At 44.1% G+C, this 26,959-nt stretch overlaps 1 protein-coding gene and 1 long non-coding RNA gene across 4 annotated transcripts; one reads left to right on the top strand and one right to left on the bottom strand.

The window, feature by feature from the left end:
- Positions 1-488: 488 nt before the first annotated feature.
- plppr1 (phospholipid phosphatase related 1) lies at positions 489-20,923 on the bottom strand. 3 transcript variants are annotated; one of them, XM_077019584.1, is made up of 8 exons: positions 20,505-20,923; positions 12,244-12,334; positions 6,679-6,867; positions 5,010-5,142; positions 3,399-3,649; positions 2,531-2,707; positions 2,197-2,328; positions 489-1,181 (listed from the first exon to the last, which is right to left on the bottom strand). In XM_077019584.1, the coding sequence occupies exons 2-8, from the start codon at positions 12,301-12,303 to the stop codon at positions 1,149-1,151; spliced, it is 975 nt and encodes a 324-aa protein (XP_076875699.1). In that variant the 5' UTR covers positions 12,304-12,334; positions 20,505-20,923; the 3' UTR covers positions 489-1,148. The 3 variants fall into 3 exon arrangements, with proteins under 3 accessions (XP_076875699.1, XP_076875701.1, XP_076875700.1); XM_077019586.1 differs by lacking the exon at positions 20,505-20,923 and adding an exon at positions 20,283-20,402; XM_077019585.1 differs by lacking the exon at positions 20,505-20,923 and adding an exon at positions 18,926-19,108.
- Positions 19,207-26,959, top strand: LOC143525527 (uncharacterized). The gene is made up of 4 exons (XR_013133693.1): positions 19,207-19,358; positions 24,439-24,630; positions 26,052-26,099; positions 26,625-26,959. It is a non-coding gene; the product is annotated as an uncharacterized LOC143525527 (long non-coding RNA).

Genomic DNA, 26,959 nt, shown 5'->3' with positions numbered 1-26,959 from the left:
CCTGGCTTTAATTCTGCACTACTTCTGTGCAAGGTGTAAGCCTGCAGGCTATGCAATAAAGCCGTGCAAAGGACATACAGACCAGCCTATTAAGCCTGTGGCTCATTGCACCTGGGGAGACATAAAAGACAATTAAAAGCTCAGAACCGAATGCTTTCACCTTCAAACGAGTATAAAAATCTTATCTGCAGTAAACAACGTCTTAAACCGTCACTTTTGAACACAGATTTGACTCGATTTTATTTGATTTGAACATATTGACTTTAGAATACTGACACTAAAATAATCATGGACATCACCTATCTATACTCTCAACCAATCACTGGTTTGTTACTAACCGCAGGGCCACATTAAAAATGAACCTACAACTGAATTTGGGTTTCATTCATAAATGGCTTCCATGTCAGATTTTTTCATCAGTCCTCAAAAGTCCATATGTCCGATATATCTGTTGTGCCATCAAATCAAGCAACGCTCCATGCAAGGAGTTCAGCAACAGACTATTTATTTGACAGACAAATCAAAAAATATATATGCAGCATTTCAAAGGAAATGCAAACCCCAAATGAAAACAATATACAATTGGGAAACAACGGAACAGTTTGTCGAAACAGTTCTGTGTATTTTCATGCTCAGCTAACGGCAATTTAAAGATGCCATTGCAAAATTAATGCATCACAATTCAATGTGTATTTTACATAATTTTACATCAAAAAATAGGAATACCAAAAACATTCCTGGAAAAAACAGCAGGCAAAAGTTAATCAAAATGTTTTATACAGATAACAAAAATAATACAAAAAAGATGATCTTTGTCAAAAAATTTACAGAAAAAAAACGAATAAAATAATTCTTTGTACAAATACCACATAACAACATCGACATTTCATCAACATCATATATAGACTGTATTTGACTTTGATGAACACATGATGAGGAAGACATTCCTCCCGCATGTAATCCATCAGAACAGAAGAGAAAGCTACAGCACGGTCTTTTACAAAATGTACAAAAACGTCTGCCTCTAACTTGGTACAACGTAATACTATTCTTTCTTTGTTTATTTATACAGTATGCGACAGTACAAAAACATCTTGTGCCTAGAAGTGTTGAGGTGAAGCGAAGGTCACTCTGTGCCGCCCCCTTAGTCAAGTGACTTCAGTCATCGACGCCGAATGGTTCTGAAATGCAGAGGATTGGTGTCAGAGTGATCTGTGCCTGGGATACAGAGCTGCCCCCCACCTTCAAAGTCTGATTACACATCAATCACGGAAAGAAAAGGGCCCAACACGTCGAGATGGAACGTCAGAGGGACGCGGCATCATTTTCGACCCCATTTCCTCCTGAATCAACCATTTTGTCTGTCTTGCTCATCCTGCTAAGAACCCGTGACAGGCCGCCTGATTTTCCCCTCAGCTTACCACACACATTGCGTTCCGTCGCACAGGGCATTTTCCCTGACGGGCCATCCTGAACCGTGATAGGCTGATGGGTTTGCGCTTCACATTTGCCAAGAGTGCGGAGGAATTCTCCGACCCGCTCTGAAGCGCGAGCGCCTGTTAGAGCAGGAGGTCTGTTTGGCTGGCTGGTCGTCAATAGGGCTGTCTGCATGGATTTTCCCTACTGCACAGGATGTCAAAATCAATTTGGAGAAGAACCATTGTATCTCCCTGCTGCTTGTGATAAAAACGCAAGCCTTGCTTCCTTTCTGCCCAGCTTTAAGAGGAATAAATGGAGACCTGTTTGAGCTTGAGCAGATGCGGGAAGGGTGTGCCTGCCGTGAGTCACCAGTGGAAGGGCTTCAGGGCGACATGACTATCCCAAAACACGCCATGAAATTTCAGAAGATGTTATGGAATTGACAACAAATGAAAGGCAAACAAGGGATGCGAACTAAAATATGTCACTTCAGACTAAATATCACAGCTTTCATGATGAAAAAAGCTATTGTGAATTTAGACGCTAAAGTTTTCAAGTCTGTTCAAGGTTGATGACTTCTTGGATTTTGACATAATCACACATAATCTGTTTGACATTTGAACGTCCCCGTGTCCACCCGCCGCTCGTGTCGAAAGCCCGTTCATATGACACGACACACAGGAGGCGAAGCGGAGGAACGATGAGTCACCCGTATTAAACGCGCGTGCAGCACGGTACCAACGCGGGGTGCGTGTGAATGGGCACGGGCGTCCCTACCTGGGCACTGAGGGTCTCGAGAGGACTCTCCACGCGCGGAAATGTCATCAGCGAGAGGCCACGGTAATCCTCCGTGTTCCGTTTGGTAGGGCTCGAGTGGACCCCTTTGAAGTTGTTCACCACGCACAGTACCTGCGAAGCAAGAGGCAGGCTTATCAAGCCGACCAACGGACTCGGCAAATGCCAACAAAGCCCCAGACACTTAGCACATGGCGGCAAAACATCAAACTGGCAACCAATTTTTATTTTTTTTAATATTGTAAACATGACTCAAGCGCTTGACAGTGGCATATGCAAAAGGCAGGTGCTGACTATTCTCGTGCAGTGAACTGACCAGGAAAAGAGCCACAGAGCCTCCCAAGATGAAGCCGGCAATGACATCCGAGCAGTGGTTGCGGTACTCCGAGACCCGGTTCAGACCGGTCAGGAAAGCGGCGCACAGCGTCCCCAGACACAGCACGGGCTTGGCCAGACGGCTGCTCTTCGTTCTAATGGTGCTCGTGATGTACATCTAAAAGCAGGGCAGGTTGGCGCACACACACACACACACACACCCATACGGACATCCACCCACATACACACCCACCCGTCCACACGCACACACATACACCCGCATACACACCCACCCGTCCATACACACCCACCCGCACCCACGCACATCCGCCCACATACACACCCACCCGCACCCACGCACGCATCGTCCGCCCACACACACACACCCACGCCACAGAAACAAGTTGCCCGCTTTACTTCACACAAAGCGAGTGAAGGATCGGGATTAGATAAACACACACAGCTTGTACAAACTTGATGTCCACAGAGGAAGCGATATGAGCAACGTGGTTGTAATCTCGTCCAGCAAGGTCACTCGTATTAATGCACAACTGGCCAACTGCCATGTGAGGACCTCTAATGAGTCCATCACTGCTTCCTATGGAAAACCTGCCTTCTGTGGTATCTACGGTTTGACACGCAAGCGATGCAATATCACGCTGCATGTGGCTGCGACGTGACATGATAATATTACAATGCAGGGCACACACACACTTAACATCGCCAAGAGCATTTGCTTCCAAAAACCCATTCAGAATTTAAATTAAGCTCCGTTAATATGAGTTCTGTCATTGGGGGCTGGGGGTGGAGGCTGGGGGTGGGGAGGGTCACAACCACAGGAAAGATGGACGGAGCCATCAGACTCTTACAGTGACGTAGACAGCAGAGTAGACGCTGAGCGAAGCGTCTTTGGACGGGAAGGACCTCCTGGCTCGCTCCACCACGGCGCGGTTCCCCGTGCAGATGTTCCCGTTGGCGATAAACTGGTGGCTGAACCGGCACTCTGTGCCCGTGTAGTTGGGCTTACAGACGCTGAGGAAGTACGGTGCCAGGCTGCCCGTCACTACCTGCCCGGCGTTCACAAAGATGTCCGTCGCAAACAGGCCAAACGCGAAGACACCTGCGGTGAGAGAGGACGGCAAGATCAGCATCTGCTCGACGGCTCCCGATCGCAACGCTGTCGATGCAGCCGAAGCAATCACGGGGTCGAGGGAGCACAAATACAAATGCAGCAATGGGCAGAACTTTCCGGGGGTTTCTTGGCATTTCTATATTCCTCAGATGGCACAATTACCATGCCCTGCTGAGCAGATTTACACCAACAAACCAAACATTGCTGGAGCAAAGCCGTTCGTCTTCACGCGCCGTATTTCTAAACAGCGTGTAAAGACGGGCTTCCCCATTCCACTCGAGATGATTTTTGCTCTTTTCTCTCCGTTCATTTGCGTGGTCTTGTGATGTTAGGAGAGATATTATCTGACTTGCCTCGGTGTGAAATTGCACATCACTGAGAGTACTGTGTTATAATTCTCATTGTCTGAAGGTCAACACAAGAAAAGAGTTTGACAAGAGAAATCTATAACCATGTGAGAAAGATGCTCAGATGGGGAGAGAGAGAGAGAGAGAGAGAGAGAGAGAGAGAGAGAGAGAGAGAGAGAGAGAGAGAGAGAGAGAGAGAGAGAGAGAAATGCTCTATGGTCTGTAGTCTTGCAGAATGACTACAAGCTCAGAGTGAAAATAATTCAATGCAATGGTCCACATCATTGTAATAGCGGGCCTCAAAGGACACCATTACTGGAGTCTCTCCTGAATAATACATCAGGGTCAAATAATGACCCTGGGGGCGAGGGTGGAGCTGTTAGCTTACTTTATAGCAGACCCCTGCTGCACTTTAGAGGTGAAAGCACACTGAGAATCTATCAAAACACTTAAAAAGCAGAAAGCAGAAGGAGGGGAAAAAATCAACAAATTCTGTGAAGATAGTATCACGATGCATTGAAAGCTGTATTTCCTAAATTAATGTTCATATTTTGAAAAAGTCTGTTTCTTTGTCAGGAAAGTCCTTGCCCCATCATGAGGAGTGTGATGATGCCACAGCCATCTGTGGCTCGGAGTTCAAAGAAGCAAAACCATTGCTGCTCTCTGAATAGGCGGGATGGCATTACACCATGAGATGTTGTGGACAGTTGTGGACATACGTGTGTTCACAAAGGGCAGTCTGGTTTATCCTCAAGAGTGTCTGGCTGCCTTACATTGCAGCATAGGTGGCTGATCAAAAAGATGCAGCTTGGTGTTGCATCTTGGAGGAAGCTTGTCCTTCCTTGGATGACAGGGGTCAGGCTAACTAGAGGGTGAGTGGGAAATGGTATATTGACCAGAGTGGAAGGAAAAATGGTATCCACCTCCTTCATGGTGTGTGAGGAGCTCTATTAAAAAGGACATGATTATTCAGACTACACGCACACATAAAAACACCTCACCAATAAACCTGATAATCCTGCGAATGAGTGGGTTCAGGTAGCAGCACTCCCCCGTCAGGATGGTTTTCTCCTGGGCTATGAGGGCCTCTCGGGTTGACTTCATGATGTACATTGAGATCTCCCCAATGAAGATCTACAAACCAATGAAAGTCATGTCACATCTGTAATGCAGGACACATGAGCAGGAACACATTGACACCACCATAGCCCAACGTTAGCACACCGTCAGCCCACTTTTTGAGAAAAATCCACACAGTAGGAAAAATATAATGTATAAAGTGACGACTTCCTAAGCATTTTACAGCCTCACTGAGATGTATTCCCACTGGAAACCAGTTTATCTTCAATATCCATTGGAAGGTCACCATTACTCAGGGGCTCATTCTAACTGGGGTCGTCTGCCCATCACGGGGTCCATGGTGGGCAGAACGCTTCCACAGAAGTGCATTTTATGCCAAAGGACAGATGCTGAGTTTTTCCTCTGCTGTCTAAGACTCTCTCTCTCTCTCTCTGTCGGCAGGCGTGTTTTGGCTTTAATGCATTTCCTCACTCCTGAGGGTAGTGTTGTGTACTCCTCTTAAAAGCGAGTTTTCTTAGCTCCACAGAAAAATAAGACTGTCAATATCTCATGATTTTCTTTCATGCAAGCATAATGACAGTCACCCTCAACCAACAGAATGGACCATGAGGCCATTTGACACACCCGCTTTGGTGGAGAAAAGTGGATACAAATCTACAAATTGTATGTTTTGTTAACATTTCATTATTTTTCAGCGAGAGTACAACATCAATACTGGCAGCATTCCGTTATTATTATATCAGTCTCATGCTCAATTATAATATAATAATTGTGATTATAACTCATGCACCAATCTATTGAGAATTGATTCAAATGAAATGGCTTCAAACTGTTTTCTTCCTTTCTTTCTGTTCTTCTCCAACACTGCACCCTTATAGGGTTTGTGTTATACTGTATGATTCAAACTAAACTGTGACCTCTCTATCCAATGGACGTGTGAATGGACAAATGTCCAGTGGGAGGTAATAAACTAAGGACGAGGGGGGGGGGGGGGTGGGGGGGGGGGGGGGGACAGAGAGCCTGTCGTATCTCATTAGGGGCAGGTGCTTTATGGACCATACGGAGCCTCAAGCCACCATGGGGCATTGGTCACGGTGTGAAATACAGTAAGGAGCGTTCCAGTTCTCAGCCACCAAATTTAATTTCCCATTCATTAAGTTCACCTTGATCCATAAAGGTAATAAAGCAAAGGCAAAGTGTAACTCTCTCCATCATGACTCTCTCCATCATGACCCTCTCTAAGAGGAACTGGCCTCTGATTCTCACTTCAACACTCAGCGACCATTCACGCTTAGGACAACAAAGGCTGAAGACAGAGTGCCCTCTTGTGTTCATATGCTGTAATCAGCGCATACTAGTCTGAAATGTTTCTAGAACCTCGCACCCATTCTAAAGATCTAGGCAAACAATGTCTGTTCGCCTCCAAGGGTCACCAAGGGTCAAAACAGGGCACTGCTTTATTGTGTATGCTTAGCGTATGCTACACTCTGCGCAAGTCTGACCACAGATACCTGCGCATTCTTCTTTACGTCAGTGTAAATCCAAACACCACACAATTAAAAACAGGAAGAGGTCCGACACTCCACTCACAACGGCGGTGGGAGTGGCAGCCACCACGCAGTAGAGGATGAGGGGCGGGATGAAGCTGCTCTCCTCCGCGCCTGGGTAGGGCTTCATCAGGTCGGCGTCATTGCAGAAAAAGCCCTGGATGTGGATCCCGAATGAGTTGGTACACTCAAAGTAGTAGGCCAGCAGCACCGTGCTGGCCATGATGACCAGCTGGAAGTGAAACACACCGGGGACAGGGGCCATCATCACCATGTCAAACTGCAACTGCATCAGCAACTGATTTTAAAATAAAAAAACAAATAAAAAAACTACTTGGTGCTAAATGTCTGACAATCGGAGCATATCTGCAGCTATCCAAGATACTAAAAGTCAACATCTTCATCTGCACCACCCAACACACACACAAAATCTCCCTCTTTTCCTCCCTCATCCCACACTGCAGTTTCTCTTACGGTCCCCCCACTTTCCGGCAGCCTCTAAATCACTGAGGAGATGGTTACATAAACCTTCCTCTGTAGTCTGCCAACAAAGGGTTCCTACAGAAAACGCCTCAAAAATGTGATGTTATGTAACCATAACCCCTCGTGACACAGAAAAATCAGGCTGTTCTCATTCATGGTGGCATCAAGTTAATTAATTTCAAATCTTCTTTTCCAAATCCAAAAATCACAGCCATACATGAAAAGAAAGACGTGTGGGGATAAAAGAGACTAGCCTGCATTTCCCCATTTGTTTATGGTGCCTTCAAATCTCACATCATCCTGAGTGGTTCATTATCCAAAAATTGAAAGCATTCAAATCTTATTAACATTTTGAACCTAGCACAAAATGGGTCTTTCTGCTGGATTCAGAAAGAACTTTACCCTCACGGAACTTCCACCATCAGTGGGGAATAATATTTAAAGTTCAACAGTGTCTGGAACACCAGACCTGGGGGTTTACAAATACCTACTGGTGTTAAACGTGTTGTAAACTTTGCAGAAAAAAACCGCTGATGATGACAACAAATAGGTGGCAAACTCAAAACCTTCCCGTATTAGCGCTGGTGTCGTGAACTGAATGGTACTGGGAGTTTATTCAATATGTAGTGCCATTCGCCATGAGTAAAAGCAGCGGTTTAGCCCACTCTACAACGAAACTGGCAATTACTTAACTGGCCAACAGGCATTTGGATCGATTTCCAAGCCTGCAGCTCAGGTCGTCGGGTGAGCCGTAAGTGCTACAAGACCAGTGGCCCTGATGGAGTGGTACAACAGGGAAGGCTGTGTCCAGCTGTCTGCTTGTGCACACGCCTGCCACAACGCAACATCCACAAAGAATTCAAAAGGCTAAAGAGAAAGAGGCCGTCATGTTGTGGTCACAGAGGACCATCGCATCCTCCCCGGCAATGGCGTGGTTCATTAGAGCTGTGCGGTGGTCATCACTGACACCACAGACACCAGTGTAAACAGCCCAGTCAGTCATCGCAGGATAAGCCATGGGACCCAATTAGAAGCACTGCTGACTGACAGAGCTTTCGTTTAGTTTATAGGGGAAAAACCATGTTGAACTCTCAGTAAGAATATCAACAACTCTTCAACCCCCCCCCCCCCCCCCCAAAAAAAGTACTATTAATTTTTGAGTTATCAAAGATTTACATTTTAGAATTTAGGATTGCTCACTATAATTTATCCACATGAAACACTTCCATCAATCGTCCTTTTTTTGAGTAACCAGCTGTGAGCAAGATCCCCAAATCTACCATGCTTAGATCCAATTCAGGTGAGCAGGATATTTGAGTATATTCTTTTGCTTTTTTGTCTTATCTGCATAGGACAGTGGGTAGCTGCTATACCTGTGGAACCTAATCTAGCCTAATCGAACCTAATCTACCAAGGAAGAGGTGGTGAGGGGATCTGCTAAAGGCCTCCACATGTTTGGCTCAGTTACCATGAAGAGATGTCACGGCTCACAGAAGAATCTACGTTCAAATGGGCAGGAGGAACCCACTCTGGTTTTCCTTACCTCGGCATCGAGAACACGTCGTTCTAATCACCGCTAATCACCTTCTGCTAGCACATAAAACACATGAAACAATGACATGCACATGAAACTCCATTAGCTCCTATAGCTTCATGGGAATGACCAGTCTGTACCCAGTGAGAACACCAGTGGTCTGCACACGTCTCAAACTAGAGAAACAAGCTGAGGTTCTGTGGACGAGCAGATGTTTTAGTCATACCTCCATTCATAATGTTAGGAAATGGTGTAGCATATCAGCCTCAAGGAGCACAGCTGAGCAGCTCAGAGATCCAGGGGAGAGAACTTTGAGAGGAATGTTAGGAATAGGACATTTGTAGCAGAAACGGTCCCCACCTATGCAGAAACTATGAACTGGAAGTATCTAGCTAGCCCTTATAGTCCCATCTCAGTAGAGGGAGGTTTTCTGTTGTTTAGCAATTGACTGGAGCTATTGATTTGGTCCCATGTCATCCGACAACCATGTAAGTTGAGAAAGCTTGTGAAATAACAAACTGCACTACAATATTACTGTGCACCAGGGGTTTTTTGTTCTGTCTGGGGCAGTTTCTCAATTTTGTCAGTGTCAAGGTCCAGACAAACACGTCGATTGAATGCACTGTTGTAAAAGGAATTTATGAGAGAGAGAGTGAGTATGGGTGAGAGAATGCAGAAGTATGGGTAAGTAGTGTGAAGAACCCCTTTCCTCCAGCAGGGGTCAGTATCTGGCTTCCTACAAAGCCAGGAAATACAAAAGAAATAGCAGGGCAAAACCCATACATAAAAGAAGAGATACAAGGACACAAAACACATACAGAGAAGAAGAGAGATATAATCTCAGTGAAAAAAGAGGAAGATGCAGCGTTCATCTCTTCAGGAATCAATCGAACACTGGACAGTCTCAGATTACCCAGTTCACTGCAATGCAGTCTAAACGCCATAACTATATTTCACCTCCTTCCTTCTAGTTAAAAATAAATAAAATAAGAAAAAAACCTCACAACCAACATCAGGTCTTAATTTCATCCCTGCAGACTGATGAATATCTGGTTTTCTGCCCGAATGCGGTACATGACGTTAGCCCTTTACGTCTGCCTGAGGACTGTGGTGGCCATCAGCGAGGCCCAGGGGCTTGTGGGCCGGAGAGCAGGTTTGGGGATGAATTATTCACTCTGTACACTGGAGTGCAGCTGTTCTGGGAGGAACGAGGGTGGAAGAGCGCGCAGGGAGGGACCGACTCTGCCAGCACAACCCGATCCATCCCACACCTCACAGGGGTGGAGATGTGGCCAGAACCCACATGCGGTACAGAACCCAACAGAGGTGTGGGCCCAACGAGCCACCATCCGGTCTGCTGCTGCCATGTTCTACCGCATGAGCTAAGGGTCCTTCAGCATCCGTGTGTGTGGGAGAAATTCCATTTGCGCAGGTGTGTGCAGGACATTATCAAATGAGGGTTCATTTGTAGCTTCATTCACCGAATCATATATAATGTACTAAGCAGTCATATCAATACTGTAGCCATATCAATGTCATATCCACATGAATAATTCAACATGCCCCATACTTAAAGGAACCCATGGGCAGACAGTACCACAGTTGGGCATTTTTAAGAGAATTATTGGCCGTTACTACAGACGATCGGCAGTTCAAAGGAAGTGGCAGGGTTTCATGGTGCAGCCGGTAAGGCTGGCCCAACTCAGATGCAGCCAGTACCAGATGGCTCCCCCATTCTCCAGGTATGAAGCTGTCAGTCCTGGCGAGAGCCTACCTCAGCAGTTTGCCATGTACTGTCCATATTTTACCTTTACTTATGCATGGCAGGGTCTGCTGTGTTTGTAGAGGCTGTCCCCGTTAGGAAGGGGGTAGTGGCTGGGGTGCCATGATCCCAGGGGCTTGTGGGGTCTGAACAGGCCCACAGCGCCGGGTCTGCATCTCACCGCGAGTCTGCACGTGTCCAGCTCATTAGCTCACACACACACACACACACACACACACACACACACACACACACACACACACACACATTAAAATGTCAGGAACTTCTATTCATTTATATATAGCGTGTGAGTCATACTCTATGTACATTTTTGAAGCTCAGCAGAAAAAGAAGGATGCAGACTGCCGTTGTGAACGCAGCCCAGCCAGACTGCTATCCCGCTCATGTTTGTAGTCATTGTGTTCGGCCACCGCCGCCGTTGTTGTTGTTGTTGTTTTCTGCACGGTCACTGACCACAGAAACAGGAAGGGAGCAGCCAGAATGTGGACGGGGTCCAGCCAACGCGGCGAGGCACCGGAGGGGAAGGTGGCGAGCATATGTCACCGTATTGAGCAGTGCTTGCAGTCAGGAGGCTGCCTCACAGACAGGACGCTTCAGTGGAGGAACAGACACCGTGGCGCTGCGATGAAGACCACCTCGTCTTCCTTTCTTTGGCCTTTTTCATTGCATTGCATCACAGTGACCCAAATTCCACGGAGCGCGAGCGCTTTGTTCATCGTTAGCTGGCGGGAGGACGGGGCGGTGGCGTCACGGAGAGGAGGCTAACGATACCCAGACACATCCGCCCGCTTTGATCCTGCTTCAGTCACGTCACGGCCATTTTTCACTGTCATCAAAGTTTATAATAATCAGCTCTTAGGGAAAAGTATTGGTGTTAAGGATCCGTGTTGCTGTGTTGCCCACAGCACGCCGTGGTCACGAGAGATCGGCGACACGCAAGATCATTTTCTGCGTTTGGTTTCTGGGGCTTCGAGGTCAGGAGAGGAGAGGTGAAGGTTCCAGTAGGCAGCGTGAGTAAGACTGCCGTGTTCCTCACACGTGGCACTGCCCCTCGCTTACACGCCAATTATCAGCCACACGTTTACGTGCACACCAGCTTCAGTTAGTTCTTATCGCCGGCCTAGTCTGGCGACAGTCTGACAGTACCCTGCCAATGTGAAACAGCTCAACTTTCCTTCCGGGTGATAAAGGGACAAGACCACTGGCGTTTGACAGGTTGTTAGTTGGCCGTCAAAAATTTTGGACCAAAACTGGGATGCTGAAAAGGCAAAAGCTATAAAGTATATATGTGTGTGTGTGTGTGTGTGTGTGTGTGTGTGTGTGTGTGTGGATGTTAAATTGCCCATCTGAATTGTAATCCATCCCTGAACCTCAAGACTCTGCAAATTAAACACCGGCCTAGGATGATGCTGAGTTAGGACCTCAGCATCAGGACCTCAGCATCAGGACCTCAGCATCAGACCTGCGTTCTTGGACCATTTGTACCCTTCCTGCTTTTCCTAATACACAGCGCAGCAAAAAGCTGCATATGAAGAACAAAACCACTTGCACCGAGCAGGCGGCCCGCGGAACACGTCCCTGAACTCCCTGTGAGGGTCTGGAAGGGTTGGCAGGCACTTCTGATGAAAGGGATTTAACAAAATTTTTAATTAAACACCCATCCAGCACTGTGACATTAACGTTGTCTTTGAAACATAGAGCGTGTCTGCAACCCAGATTTCAACGCACAAAGAGGGGGCGGAGCAGCCCAAGATTACCCATACACCATTAACTTGCACTTTACCTGGATTCTCTTGCTAGAAACTCACCTCCACAAATATGAAACACGGGATGATGGAGTAACTACGCTGTATGTTGTCAGACGCCATTTCCACAACTCACGGGCCAGTCGTTGACAGTCTAAAAGACAAAATATTAAAAGTAGCCATATAAATAGAAAAACTAGGGAAAGGATTTCATAATAAGGATTTTATAACTCTCGTCTTTCACAAACATACAGTCTCTGAACTGTTGAAACAAGGGGGGGGGGGGACAGAAACCTCATTTAATAGGAAATGTCATTTGATTAATTGTTAATAGACATCATAAAGAAGTCAGAAATGTTCATAGGGTCCTATGGGCAAGAGAGCGAGACATGGCTGAACTTCCACAAGCCCCCCGAGTCTAGATAACAGAGGTTACAATGATAGTCATTTCAGTTATGCCTACTAAAATAGTGAAAAAGCAAAAACCTCTTGCTCCCTGATATAACACCGCAACTAAAAGCAGATGTATGTTCCAGGTAGGATGTTGAGTGTTACGGAGCTCATCAAACATACGACAGACCCCAGGTTCCTGGGGCAGGCGGGTGTGTGCCAACATACGGCCGAACGCTTCACACCACACTGCACCACTGCCCGGTAAACCTCCCTTTATCTGAACCTTGCCCCGTTCAGATCAAGAGTGAAACCAAATTCTGATATCTGCCCGAAAGTGACGGCCATTCATTGGTCACTGTAGGGCCTAAGCAGCAGCGTGTCAAGTCTGGGCCCTCGGGCCCTCAACCCAGCGAAACCAGCATCAAGGTTAAATGTAAATGTAGCCTCCCCATTCCTGTTAAGAGACAGAGTTTTTGGAATAAGTTATCTGAATAGTGGTGCAAAAACCATAAAAAGATATTGTAATTCAATAAACTAAATCAATAGGTACTGTAATTCATATATTTAGTGTATAATATTATATATATAAAATGAAAAAAGTTATATCAATAATGAGAAATACAGGCAGATGCTTTTGCTCATGCTGTACCATTGGGGAGGCGCCTCATTGGCTCCAAGTTTATGCTGCAGTAGGACAATGACCCCAAATATATCACCAATGTTATTAAGACCAATCTTCAGCATCAAGAAGAACAAGGAGTCCTGGAAGTGATTATATGGTCCCACGTTCTCAGCATCAAGTCAGTTTTGGATTACATGAAGACACAGAAGGATTTGAGCAAGCATACATATCCATGGAAGACCACGGGCTAGACCTCCAAGACGTTTGGAACCACCACCCTGCTAAATAGAAGTGCTAGGTGTAAATATACCTAGAAGAACTGATGCTGTTTTGAAGGCAAGGAGTGGTCAGACCAGATACTGATTTGATTTGGATAATTTTTTGTTCACATTACATTCTGTTGCATTCTTACTTTGCAGTATTTTCTCCACACCTGCCTAAAGCTATTTAAATGCATGTTTACATATATTCACATACAGTGGCAGCTCATTTCATAGTGTTTAGTGTAAAATCATCAGTGTACCTCAAGCACAACCAAACTTCCATCTTCATTTCCTCCATGAGACTGTAGGAATCACCTATAAGTCTGATTAACCTCCTGCCCATGTAGGAGATATCTCCTAATGCAGGGTGTTGTACAACAGGGACATCTACCCACACACCAAACACCCCCCCCCCCCCCCCCCCGATACCTCCCCCTACCCCATTCCTGTAACATTTGAGAAACAATAAAAAAAATTATTTCATTTAATGATTACACTTTTGCACCGAAGATTGCAAATAAGTAGTAGCAGATGACATTTTTCATCGTGTGCTGGGAGCATCGTGATCAATCTAGATCAGGGGTGCTCATTACGTCGATCGCGAAGGAAGTGTCGGTCGATCGCGAAGGAATGTGCGTAGATCGCGTCACATAAAATAGTAGTAGATGAATCGCACATTTGCACTGACGGTTGTATTTTGACTGACATTCACGGTAGCCAATTTGCAATCCACTCAACAAATTACGTTCGCCACCCCCCACCCCCCCCCCCCCCCCCCCCCGCTCAACAAATTACGTTCGCCACCCCCCCCCCGCTTAACAAATTACGTTCGCCACCCCCCCCGCTCAACAAATTACGTTCGCCGCCACCCCGGTAGATCTTTCTGACTTGGTCATCTTATAAGTAGCTCGCAAGCTGAAAACTGTGGGCACCCCTGATCTAGATATTACGGCTGACAGTACTGTGGGTGTTTTTAGGAGTCACGACATTTGCATGTTCAACCAGCATAAACAATTTCGGTGCAAATAAAGCTGGGTAATCTTAACTTGTACGTGTTTAATACACTACAATACAAAGATCGCCACCATTGTGGTGTGTAACAATACAAACCTCTTAAAGTACCTTTGTCCTACATGTATTTAGCAAAACAAAATACAACAAACATTGGCATCACTAAACATTTAATCACAATGTTAAGGAGGATTCAGACCATCGTGCTCTGTCTGAAGAACCAGAGGCTGATGTTACGAGCTGAAACCTAAAAACCAGGTGCTGATTCATTCACATGTGAAGCTTTAAAGTCCAGTGCATCATTCGGGTGCTAGAGAAACAGCTGTAGCTTCCATACACACACACACATATATAAGGTGCTTTTTACAAGTCTTTTTCACTGCTTGTAATTACCCTGAACGAGTCCCAGATGCACACTGCTACTGCTTGGCATGAAGCTGGAGCATCGTTTCAGATATCTCACGTCTGGCTCCAGACAAGCAAACAAAGCAACGATGTAAACACAACAGAACACGCATCACACCTGAGTACGTCAGCACAGTTCAGATCTTCTGCCCAGAGGTTCACAATCTTTTTTTAATTCATTCCATCTAATAATGCAGAGGGGAATCGCACTTTCCCTCAGCCTGCCCTCCCCAACAGTCTCAGTAGGAGACTCCACAGAAAGACGTGAAGTTTGATGGCTGCTCTAAACGCTAACGCTGTAGGGCTATTTGCATCCTGTTCGTTTCAAAACCGTAAAGGTTCATTTTGACAAATCATGACACTGGAAAATCTAAATGACGAAATGCAAACTAATTTGCTAAATTATACATTCACACAACATCACTCCAGCCCATAGGAATACATATCTGTAACTCTCCAGGACAGATGTTCCAACATCTGTATTCTGTCTGCAATGCTTCTGCTATAAACAAAATGCATTTCCACAGGTAAAGAAGAAGAGGAAGGGGGAGGAGGAAGAGGAAAGAGAGAAATTATTTGTTAGGGCTCTCGTCTGTCAAACTAGTCTGTGTGTAATCAGATGAGTGTAATGAGTCTCGATTCCCAGACACCTGGGCAGTCAGGGCCCTACTGACAGTGGAAGTGGCATGGGCTTCAAACAGAAGCCCCTGGGTTTCTTCTGAGGTTTTAACTGAATGAACCCAGTGACATGGGAAGGCAGGATATTCTCTCTTCTTCCTTCAAAGAATCCAACATCCACCCAGCTCTACTGAGCTCTACTAAATCCAGGAATTGTTAAGAGGACTTACATCAGCTAGTGAGTAAACGGATGAAATATCACAGCCATCATATTAAATATAATTAACTAAGTTTTGAATTATACACAAAACCCATCACCACAATGAGTCATGTGGTTCATTGTGCAGCCTACAGAATCTGTGTCACCACGATGACAATTCACAGCCACACCTCTAGAAAGTCTCTTGATCTGCTATGTGAAATTGTAAACTGTGTGTCAGCTTACATGCAAACACATAGAACAGTGTTGAGAAATCTACTTCAACTTGCATCTCTCTTTTGCTCTTCATCTTAACTAAAAAGCACCTTGCCTACAGATGTCTTTCTTTGGGGAGATTCAACATTATTAGGCTGCTTGCTTCAGGTTATAGAAAAGTTCAAAATATCATGCTTCAGCTGACTCAAAATAACTCTTCAGCCTCTCCAGATTTAGATCATATAAACTATCATTTTGCATTCTGCGCTTTCAGATAACAACCCGCAGCTGTTCAAGACCGATTTAGTGGTTACTCAAACCAATAAAGAAACAGCAAAGACATTCAGAATTCTCTGATAAAAATCACCAAGAATAAAGAATCAAACAAATACTGACAAAATCATTTAGAATAAATTAACAGTCAGGAAATGGCGTGCCTTCAGATTTAGGTTCGCTTCAACCATTCAGCATGGTTCAATGGGACACAAGTCACCTTTTGACCTTTAGAATTCCCTGGTGCTGCAGTACCCCTCCCCCGCTCTAGATCACAGAGAGAGAGAGAGAGAGAGAGAGAGAGAGAGAGAGAGAGAGAGAGAGAGAGAGAGAGATTCTCCCAAGTGGCTGAACATGACATCTCCAGTTCTGGCCTCCACCAACAAATCTCTGAGACTACCATCAGGGTAATGCAATACCAGTTAGAAAGACAATAATGGCATAGGAGGTTTGTGAGTCTTCCTTTGGGACAGCTGGCATGGAACCCATGCAGAGACCGGACACGGCCTCCTCCCCGTCCCCTGTAGGGAGGGACACGGCCTCCTCCCCGTCCCCTGTAGGGAGGGACATGGCCTCCTCCCCGTCCCCTGTAGGGAGGGATGGGACACGGTCTCCTCCCCGTCCCCTGCAGGGAGGGATGGGACACGGTCTCCTCCCCATCCCCTGTAGGGAGGGATGGGACACGGTCTCCTCCCCATCCCCTGTAGGTTGGGACACGGCCTCCTCCCCGTCCCCTGTAGGGAGGGATGGGACACAGCCTCTTCCCCGTCCCCTGTAGGGAGGGACGGGACACAACCTCCTCCCCGTCCCCTGTAGTGAGGGACGGTAACAACAAGGCTGTGTTGAAGCAGTAATGCTGTAATGCTGTAAATGGATAAACAAGCAAATCGGGAGAAGGAAAAGCGGTCGCTGACATGCATGCAAAGATGAGCAAAACCTGACTGGCTACAATCAGTCAAGCATGCCACCCCTCATTAGCAAATGAAGTAACCTCTGAGGTGATGCTTGATGACAAAAGAATGGTAATAAGGATGTGCACATTGGGTGTTTATCAGCCACTACGACATCACCATTACCACACCATGATCTAGGTCATGTGCCTTCTTCCATTTTTAGACATGCCTAAAAAATGGAAACGGTGAAATCACCACCGTCCTGGAGGTCTCCTGAAGCACATGGTGCAGAGGGGGGCTTGATTACTGGCCATCTTGAATCAACCACATTAGAGCAGTGAAGTCACCAACTTGTGCTTGTGTAATAGTGCCGAGAAAAATAAAATTAGGTCTACGTTTGAGCCAAGGACAAGAACACGCAGGTGGTACTTCAGGAATGCATCAACTATAAACTCGGTCCTCACAAGCAATGTAATGGTATTTTGGAACATGAGGGCTGCAAATCTGTTTGACCCGTTTAGGAAATAAGGGCATATTCGTGAGGGACTTATGTAGTTGAGCAGAATTCTGCACCAATCTTGAATGACGTAAATCCTCAGCTTTGCGCTTGGATATAACACCTCGAGAACTCTGTATGTCAATTCCTCTTCCCATTTGCCAGCAATTAACAATAAGAGAAAATCCATTACTGGCACATGGGTCAGTCAATGTGTGGCTGGTCAAAAATCATTCTTCAGTGAAATACTGCATCTAAAGTGCTGGGTAATTAAAAATTTTAATTTTGACTGAGAGGTGTTTTGGATTAGGTGCCCTAGAGAATGAGAGAGAGAGAGACAGATAGATAGAGAGAGAGAGAGAGAGAGAGAGAGAGAGAGAGAGAGAGAGAGAGAGAGAGTGAGAGAATCTTCCACCATGCACTTTCAGTGTCATTAATCATCCTGTGTCCGGCCTTTAGACTGGTCTTCACACCTGAAGAGCATCAAGTCTTACATTATTTATCCCATTTCCAATATAGCTGTAGTTTTCAACACCATGAACCCTGTTCATCCACCACTGTCAGGGCATTAAGTTAGTGCAGAGTCAAGGTAGACTAGGGAAACGGCCCCCAACACTAGCAAAATGGCATTCACCCGTAACACTGCAAAGGAACAGAACAGCTACAGGTTACTTACTGTAGAGGGAACAATATGGGTAAGAGAGCACAGAAAGAACACACACTACACGGGACAGGTGGGTAAGATCTTGAAATGTAGCAATCAATCATTTGTGATTACAAAATCTGTAATTTAACAGGCCCAGTACACCAAGTTGTTTTTGACATTGCTGCTATCCGATTCATACAGTAGGCTAACTGGGAACATGTGTTTAAATTGCAGGTTATATAGCCCAAAGCTCAACTGCATATTGGGTAACACAGTGATTCAGTATGGAAGTTGACTGAAAATGCTACACATCTTCATACAACTAAAGATGACAGCCAGGTCATTTGTGCTAGTGATTAAAATGAGAAGTTAATGTGAAAACCTGTGTGAGTTTAACAAAAGTAACCCTATTAAAATATTGCTTCTGTGTTCCTCTACTGAAGATCTCAAAATATTCCAGAAAACTTTTAGAAAACAGCAAAATAACAGATTATAAAAGTCTTCAAGTCTTCAACCATTTAATCTACAATCGAGTTTGTAATTAATTAAAATAGGTTATCACTGGACTCTGGACCTGGCTAAGAATATATATATTATACATTATACATCCACTAAATATGTGGAAGAAAATGCCTGACTTAAATTAAGTATTTCTTGTGAGTTTTTTTTCTCAAGTTATCTCACCAAGAAGCAATTTTGTTTCCACTTACATGCCTTTATCTTAGGTCACAGCACGGAAGTACCAGTTTCGTTTTTAGTACATCTAAGAAAATCAGTACTATGCAACACTGGTATCACTATAGTCTTTTATAACAGGACTTAAAATACAACAGAAATCCAACATGAAGTGTGTAGTTTTGCAAATGATTGCCCCAGGTTGCATGCACACCAATAGTCAGCCAAATTAAGACTCACGTCAATTAAGGGTGAAGCACGTGAATCAAAAACCGACCAATACTGAATGAGACATCGTCAATCATGACCTGTCTAAGACACCTCGGGGTCAGATTTCACCTCCATGTGGAGATGTAATCCATATTTTTCAAAAGCAAGAATGGAAAACTTGTGCAGCATTAACTGCTGAGAAACAAAACCCCTTAACATGAAAGTGAAGAACCCTACATCCATCATTTAATAACGGAGGTAAACTCACGTATACCATTCTAGTTTCACTCTAAAGTTTTATTCTTACGGTCGATGAGTTCAAGATGAACGCTTACTACTACAGCACGGAAACGCTACAAGAACATATTCATGTTTTAGTGGCTGTCCTGGTATTACGGTATATCATGACAAACGTGGACGTCCAGCAATGTACCCACGTACCCACAGCAATGAATGTGTATCAAAGGAATCGTGTTATAGGCAGGCAATGTCTTCTAGATAAACCCATCGCAAATATTTCAAGTCTTTCAAGACGCAGGCCGCTGCAAGACGCAATTAACTGACATAATTCCGTGTACATCAAGGACAGTACTTATATAATGTAATGCTATAGTATGCAAGATATAGCTAGAAGTTTATTTGTATATAATAGCATAGTAAGCATCAACCTATGATCATCATGTGAGATATAGCCAAAAAAATTAATAAAATAAATCTGGCATTCGCACTGCTCCATAGAGCAGTGGCGTAAAGTGGACTGAATATGCAGTCATTGCATGTCTTACATAAGCTATAATTTCGGTATAAAACATGTTAAGTGTCAAGAACGATCTTGCATCTAGACAACTGCTTCTAATCTAGATGACCAAACCTGCAGGTCTACCAAAAGCTCTATACCTCTACCACGACGCCTTTGGTCTTAACCTAAATTACGCTTAGAGAAACAGTGACTTGGTATCATGTAGACTGAAAACTGCATACTCAAATATGCAAAACTGCAACTCAAATGTGCAAAACTTCAGATGATCGATGTGACTATTTGTACAATAAAATCATCCATCACGGAGGCGAGCTATGGAGACAGGTGTCCGTACAGATCTGCCCCAAAACGTTGTCCCGACTCCGGCTCCTCAAGGGTAGCACGCACACTTGTCTCCAACGTGTAGCTCACCGTCGAATTACCTTGGCTTTTCACGTTACAAACAATCCGTTTTCATGACTAATTACATAATTGCGGTTTTCTCTTGCAACTCGTATTCAAACTTCCTCGTGATCTTACAACAGAAGCTGGACGCAACATCCAAAGAGCTCGACGCACAATGGCAGGAATGGTGGGTTGCAACTACAATGCTTATTCCTCCCTTCCCGACCGTTTCGCCCCTCCGACCTTATCTCTCAACTTACTGTGCGATCGATGTCGTTATACTCCGCTGAAGACGCAAATCCATCAAAGAACAAGAAGGACGGGGCGAAGGCGCGTCGCTATTAGTCCATCATCTTCTTCCTCCACACCGATCCGGTGCCACAGTGCTGGGTGCTTGATTTGAGATCAGTCATTAGAGGCGATCGTGAATGCTGGAGGGGTTGATACGGACGCTGTGTGTTTGTGTGTGTGTGTGTGAGAGCGAGTGTGTGTGTGGGGGGCGGGGCCCAGCCCAGGCGCGTGAGCGGGCGTGGAAGGGGATACAAACAACCAGAACAGCCCTCCGATCATACGACGGATCCCGAAACCCGATATACAAATGGGACGTGGAGAGTCACCGTTCACGTCCTAGTGCGTGGCTGCCCACGCCGCATCTGGAACCGAGTGGATACCTGCTGGTAGGAGGACAGGCGTCGACAGGCAGCGCGCGCCAATATCAGAGCACATGCGTTTTTATTGGGGGGGGGACACCGGGCAAAGAACGAAATAGTCGGGATTCAAAATGAACTCTCACTCTGTTTCTGGCATGGAAGGATGATTTGTTACGGCGACCCATACTCACACATCTGATTACCAAGAGGATGTGCTGTCAGCTGTTTAATTCGTCACGTTTGTCAGCAGGCACGAGGACAAAGAGACTGAAGGAATGCAGATTAGCGCGTGTTGCGTGGCTCGCGCGGTGCCGCCCCCGGTCCCCGTTTACCGGACGTCAGAGGGGAGTCCCCCCTCCTTTGAGCTGGCCGAGCTCGGTGTCACCCCAGAGCCCACTACACACGTTTCACTATACAGTACCCCAGACTACTACTATATACACAACATAGGCATGTAGCCTACACTTATATTTATATAAATCAGCAGCGCGCCGTCCAGTTTAACCGTGATTTCACTCATCAAATGTGTGACTGAATTGATCAGTTAATAGCAGTGAAATCACCGCATTGTGGCCGTACAGGACCGGGCACCTCTGTAATAAATTGCTCCAAAAACTACCTTTGAGGCACAGGTTTCATCGAGGGTTTATCGGGCTCACTACTAAGTAAAACATTTTTTAGCCAGGCAATCATGAAAAGCATAAAAATGAGCTTGTCAAAGTCCCATGACGGGCTTTGAGAGTGAGTGATACCAGACTACTGTACTGTACAGGTCATGCTACTGGCAAAAAAGTAGGTGTCAGAAAATATACGTTTAGTATATCCTTATGACTAAATGAATTGTCCCACAGTTGAATACCAGTTAGCAGAGTATAGAAAAAAATGTCATTTTATATGGATTTTCTGACACAACTCTATACTGGAGATGGTGTGGGTCCTGCACTTCTGTATGGTACAACTTCACTTCCTTAACTTTTCTTAACTTTCTTTTCTTTAATAATCTTGCAACACTAAAATATATTGTTAAATAGTCGAGTTTACCACAAAATGGATTTAAAACAGAAATTTCAATCAGCATTTTCATTAGTTTCATCTAAGATGTATTTTGTCAAAGACAGAACCAGCACAACTAAAGTAATACATCTGGTAATTGAATAGTTTATCTGAAATCAATGCTATCATTTTTTTGTAATGATTTTTCTATTTTTATTCTATGTGAGAATTAAGTAGAGTGGCACAGTGAGAAAAACACTCAAAACATATATATTAAATATTATAACAAAATATATTAATAGACTATTGCTTTGCTGTTTTTTCTTATTCCATTATTATGTATTAAGCATGCATTTTGTTGTGTGATTACATGAAGTTCAAACAACATCCTGTCAAAACATGGTGAACTATTATATACACAAATATTCTAATATGTAAAATTTCTGATTTATGCTTTACCTCTGAAAATATTTCATCAGGCTTGCAATTTTCATCAAAAATGCAATTCACTAATTTTGCTACAGTGTCATTGTTTTCTGAATACTGCGTGTTTTGTTTCATGGTAATTAATTCATTCATCGTTGATTAAATATTTCCATTTATAGTAACAGCTGCCAAATCTGTATTTCAGTCCAGTAGATATAATGGATACTCAGGGGTCCTTGCATGCAAAAAATACTGGCCCAACATTTTCTATCAAACAAAACACCATTCAGCATTAACAAGTTGTTTTTGTTGGAGTGTTTAGTCAGTGTGGTCTGGGCTTTATACATAATGGAGATGAGATCAGATTCAGGCTCACAGCCAGAGGTTTCGGTCTCAACTCAGCCATGTTACCCACCTGAGGCTTAACTTAATGCTTAGAGCATCAGGCTCTAGCTCAGATTTACAACAAAAGATTTGGAAATGGGCCACCTGCCGTCAGAAATGAACAGGTTTTCAGTGTATTTATGCAAATATCAAGAAATAACCATCTGTAACGGAATCACAAGTTGAGCTTTTCAAGAAATTTGAGTAACAGATCAGACGACTTGTTTTATAAGAGATAAAAATGACCTGAGACTATCCAGGAACTACTATACTACATACATGCATATATCTATAGTATATACATACATCTATAGTACTATATACAGGAAACCATTCTTAGGAGTGAGGTTCACTCTTTTCCAACCCATTACTACCACTTGAGTTTTAGTTCTTAGAAATGCATCACATCTCTTCAGCTTGTCACTGGATAATAGTAATATATTACTTTATGTATATAGGTCAGAGGAGTTACTTACCTATTTGATTTCTTAGGCTATAGTTTGGCCACAGAGGAACCCCATTCATGTTTAGTGCATTCAACCTTCATTCACTTATTTAGATGCAGATTTGCTTTGCATGAAGTCTTGGCAGAGGCCAGTTTATTGTACACCACAACTCACCCTCATGGCCTGAAAACAGTGGAGTTACTAAAGAAGACTGCATTCAGTGGTATTCAGTGTGAACGCAGTCAAACTACTGTTGATTTAGACATCCCATTTTTCTACAGCGGTTCTTGCGCTGAGGGGTTGCCATGGCAATGCAAGCCAGCATGGACAGAGGTATTGCATGCCCCGGTTTTAAATCAATGTGTCGACAGTTTTGGCTGAGCCAATATTTTGCAAATGAGACTCTGGAGAGACAGGCCAACCATGACAATGGGAATTGTTTCACAGCCATTTTCTTCAGACCAGCTCAGTATTTAGTTTTTTCTTCTCTCATGGTTCAATTGAAGGTCTTTTCAGAGTTCTACGTTTTATGTTTTTGTCACGTTACAGCCCCGGACCCCACCCTTTAGGGGTGGGTGGGTGGGTGTGTGTGTGTGTGTGTGTGTGTGTGTGTGTGTGTGGTCTGCGTCTATATATGTACTTCCTGTGGGTGTGGTTGTTTGTGGATCTGTTCACCCATCTCGTTAGTCTAATGTGTTACACGTGGGGCTCGTTATGTGTTGTGTATATATTGTGTGAGTTAGTCCCATGCTCATCTTTGTGTGAGTCTGAGTTGTCAGTGTTGCTTGTTTGGTACTTTGGTAGCCATCTTTTGTGATATCGTGTTGTATGCAACTCGTCTCGGCATCCTCTAAGCCTTGCATCGTAACAGTTTTATCTAAATTCTGTCCTGAAAGCTGTATAAAAGTGATTTAAAAATATGATTGGTTCACTGTGTTATGTGTAATATATACACAATGACAAGCAAATCTGTGAAGCACTCGTTTTACCTCTAGTATTTACTATCTTCAGAGTGCAACAGTAATACTTTTTTTAGTACTAATACTAAAAACTAAATTATGAAACTTTTGTCTTTTAATGTTGGCGGTATTGAGCCTCGGGATATTATTACTATTATGTTTAGTAAAAATCTAATAGTGATGGAAAATAAGAGAGGTGATCAGATAAATATAATTATACCAATATATAGCAGGGAGATGTCTGTGGGAAAGCAGACATATTGTGAAAATAGATATCCTCTGTCATGTTTACCCAGCAATCCCATGTGTACCTAAATCTGGGTTTTCCTAAAACAGCCGGATCGTGCGAAAAGAGGAGAAAAACAGATCCTGAGTGAGGGCGAGTCACAGAGAACCGGCAAGAGGGCGTGTTCTTCTCCGAGCCCCCTTTCGTCATCCTAGAGGAAGTGCAAACACCGGGGAGTTAGAGCAATAATCTAACAGTCAAACATCTGCTACGGCTGCTCCTGCACTGGCCTTCATGTCCAGGTAAGAACATCCCCTGGATGCTTTTGCACTAGCCTGCTGCCACACCTCACAGGGGAGCACCATTTTTCAAACTGAAACCATTTTACCACTCCACATAACAAAATAATCACATGATAGGATTTATGACTGTGATAAAAAAAACTTTACTCCATCACAAATGATGTCTTCAAACAGTCTGATTCACTCAATACTGTGCTACAATGAAACTGTACCAGATTCATACATCATCTCATAAGCACTGGAAACTCATGACTACCTCAGCACTTGTTCAGGTCTGCTGTGTGAGAACATCTCATTCCAAGATGAATCTCCCCACATAAATCCTCACTATTCCACTCCAAATTGTTATTTACTGTTTTATCTCTTACCACTCTTCTGAAATCTTAAATCTATCTGTAAATATTTGTTGTTTCATGCTGTTATTAGTATTGTGTATAATAGTCTATCAATCAGATTAAATGAAAACCCACATAACTATCATTTAAAATCACATACCAATCATTTGACCATAGTACGCTCTTATGTTATGGTGATACAGCTTATGGTAAATAAGCACATCTGTCAAGCAATAACACAGTATAGAATTGGATTTGCATCTTGTATTCATACCAGACAGATCTATTTCACTAACTGTACTATAAACCTCATTAGCACTGAACAATGTCACTCCTTCATCCCCAATTCTTCATATTCTCCATTTTTGGCTGCCATTTTGGCACAAGTGTTTTTTGAGCAGAGGATTCATCTGCCTGTGGTGAATGCTAGCACATGCTATAAATAACCTGGGCTGGGGGAAGGTAGCCATGGTAACATCATAACGAATACAACGGCTGGGGTGGGGGCTCTTCAGAAGACACGGCTGAATTGGAGAATGGGAATTACACAGTTCTGCCTCACAGTCTCACACACACACACACACACACACACACACACACACACACACACACACACACACACACACACACACACACTCTCTGTCACTGTCGCTCTCACTCTTTCTTTCCCATACACACACACAGACGCCCCCTTTCTCACTGGTATATCTTCAGGTATCCATGTCAGCATCCATACAGAGGTCACAGGGGCGCGCAGATAAACAGATCACTGCTTACTTCACCTGCATTAGTGAACTAATTCAAAGGCTTTGAAATATCTGATCAGCTCGATGGCTACTGTGTGAGTTTAAAAACAATTAAAAAAACGCAATTACAGGATTTTTAATGAACCTGTCTGTTGTGGGATCTATTACGGTGACTGATGCACATCGTCCTGAAGATAAAGCAACACATTCACTACAAAAACACAACAGTTAGTACCAGCTAAAATCTAACATTTAAAATCAGTTACTTTTAGTTGAATCCAATGGCATTTTATTGGCCAACTAGGTTTTCCACGTTGCACACTTTTGTGTTTTGTTCCAGATAAACAAGGCAATTACAACAACCCCTGATTTCTGCACTGACATCCAGGTTGGTATATATAAACTGGGCTCACCTTACTATTACATCTGAAAAGAATTCAGTTCATCCTCTGAGACATGGTGCACAACACATTCTTATCCAGGCCCCTGTCAGGTTGCTGTCATTACTGACACTCCCTATCTCTATGAGAACACGAAGGTCAAACAATACTTTCACTTGCCAAATCCATACATACATACATACTAATGCCAGATGCATTCAGGGTAGCCAGTATTAAAATCACATTAATATTTTATATGGTTGCCTGTTTTGTGGTGGAACCCCCAGTCTACTGACTGTATTACAAGCAATGGTGTCACACACTGAAGACATTCTGTGTGTTATTTGTATCCTTGTTCAGATAATTCTTCAACCTCATTTTCTGAGGTTGGGCCACTAAAATGTGCAGCATTGTCCCGGGTTGTTTGAAGTGTTTCGGAGGCTCCCTCCAGTGAGAAGCCTGTCACCAACCCTTCACCCAGCTGGTGTATGAAAGCAAGTGTCATTTGGTTAAGGTTTCTCTTTTTTTTGCAGTGCTTTGAGTGAGGAGATCAGATTTGCCATAGTCAGCATTGAAACAATGTTTCCCACCAGCTGGTGAAGCATTTGGAAGGCCAGCTCTCCTTGGGCTGTTCTGGGGTTTTATGGCTTCAGGCGCTATGGTTTCAGATACCATGGCTTCCAATGCTATGGCTTCTCATGAAGAAATGCTTTCCCCCAAATTGCTGGTTTGCTAAAAGGAAATTCAAGCTCCTTTCATGTTCTGGTGCTGGCTTTTTGTTGGTGGTCTTGACTTTGCAGACAATTATGTATGCTCTATCCACCCTACCCCCTCACTTACCCACCTTCTCTTGCCAAAGTGGATGAAC

The sequence above is a fragment of the Brachyhypopomus gauderio genome, chromosome 10 (genome assembly GCF_052324685.1).
Source record: "Brachyhypopomus gauderio isolate BG-103 chromosome 10, BGAUD_0.2, whole genome shotgun sequence".
Taxonomy (NCBI): Eukaryota; Metazoa; Chordata; class Actinopteri; order Gymnotiformes; family Hypopomidae; genus Brachyhypopomus; species Brachyhypopomus gauderio.
The sequence above is the reverse complement of the archived record's forward strand: the minus strand, read 5'-3'. Positions and strand labels throughout refer to the sequence as shown.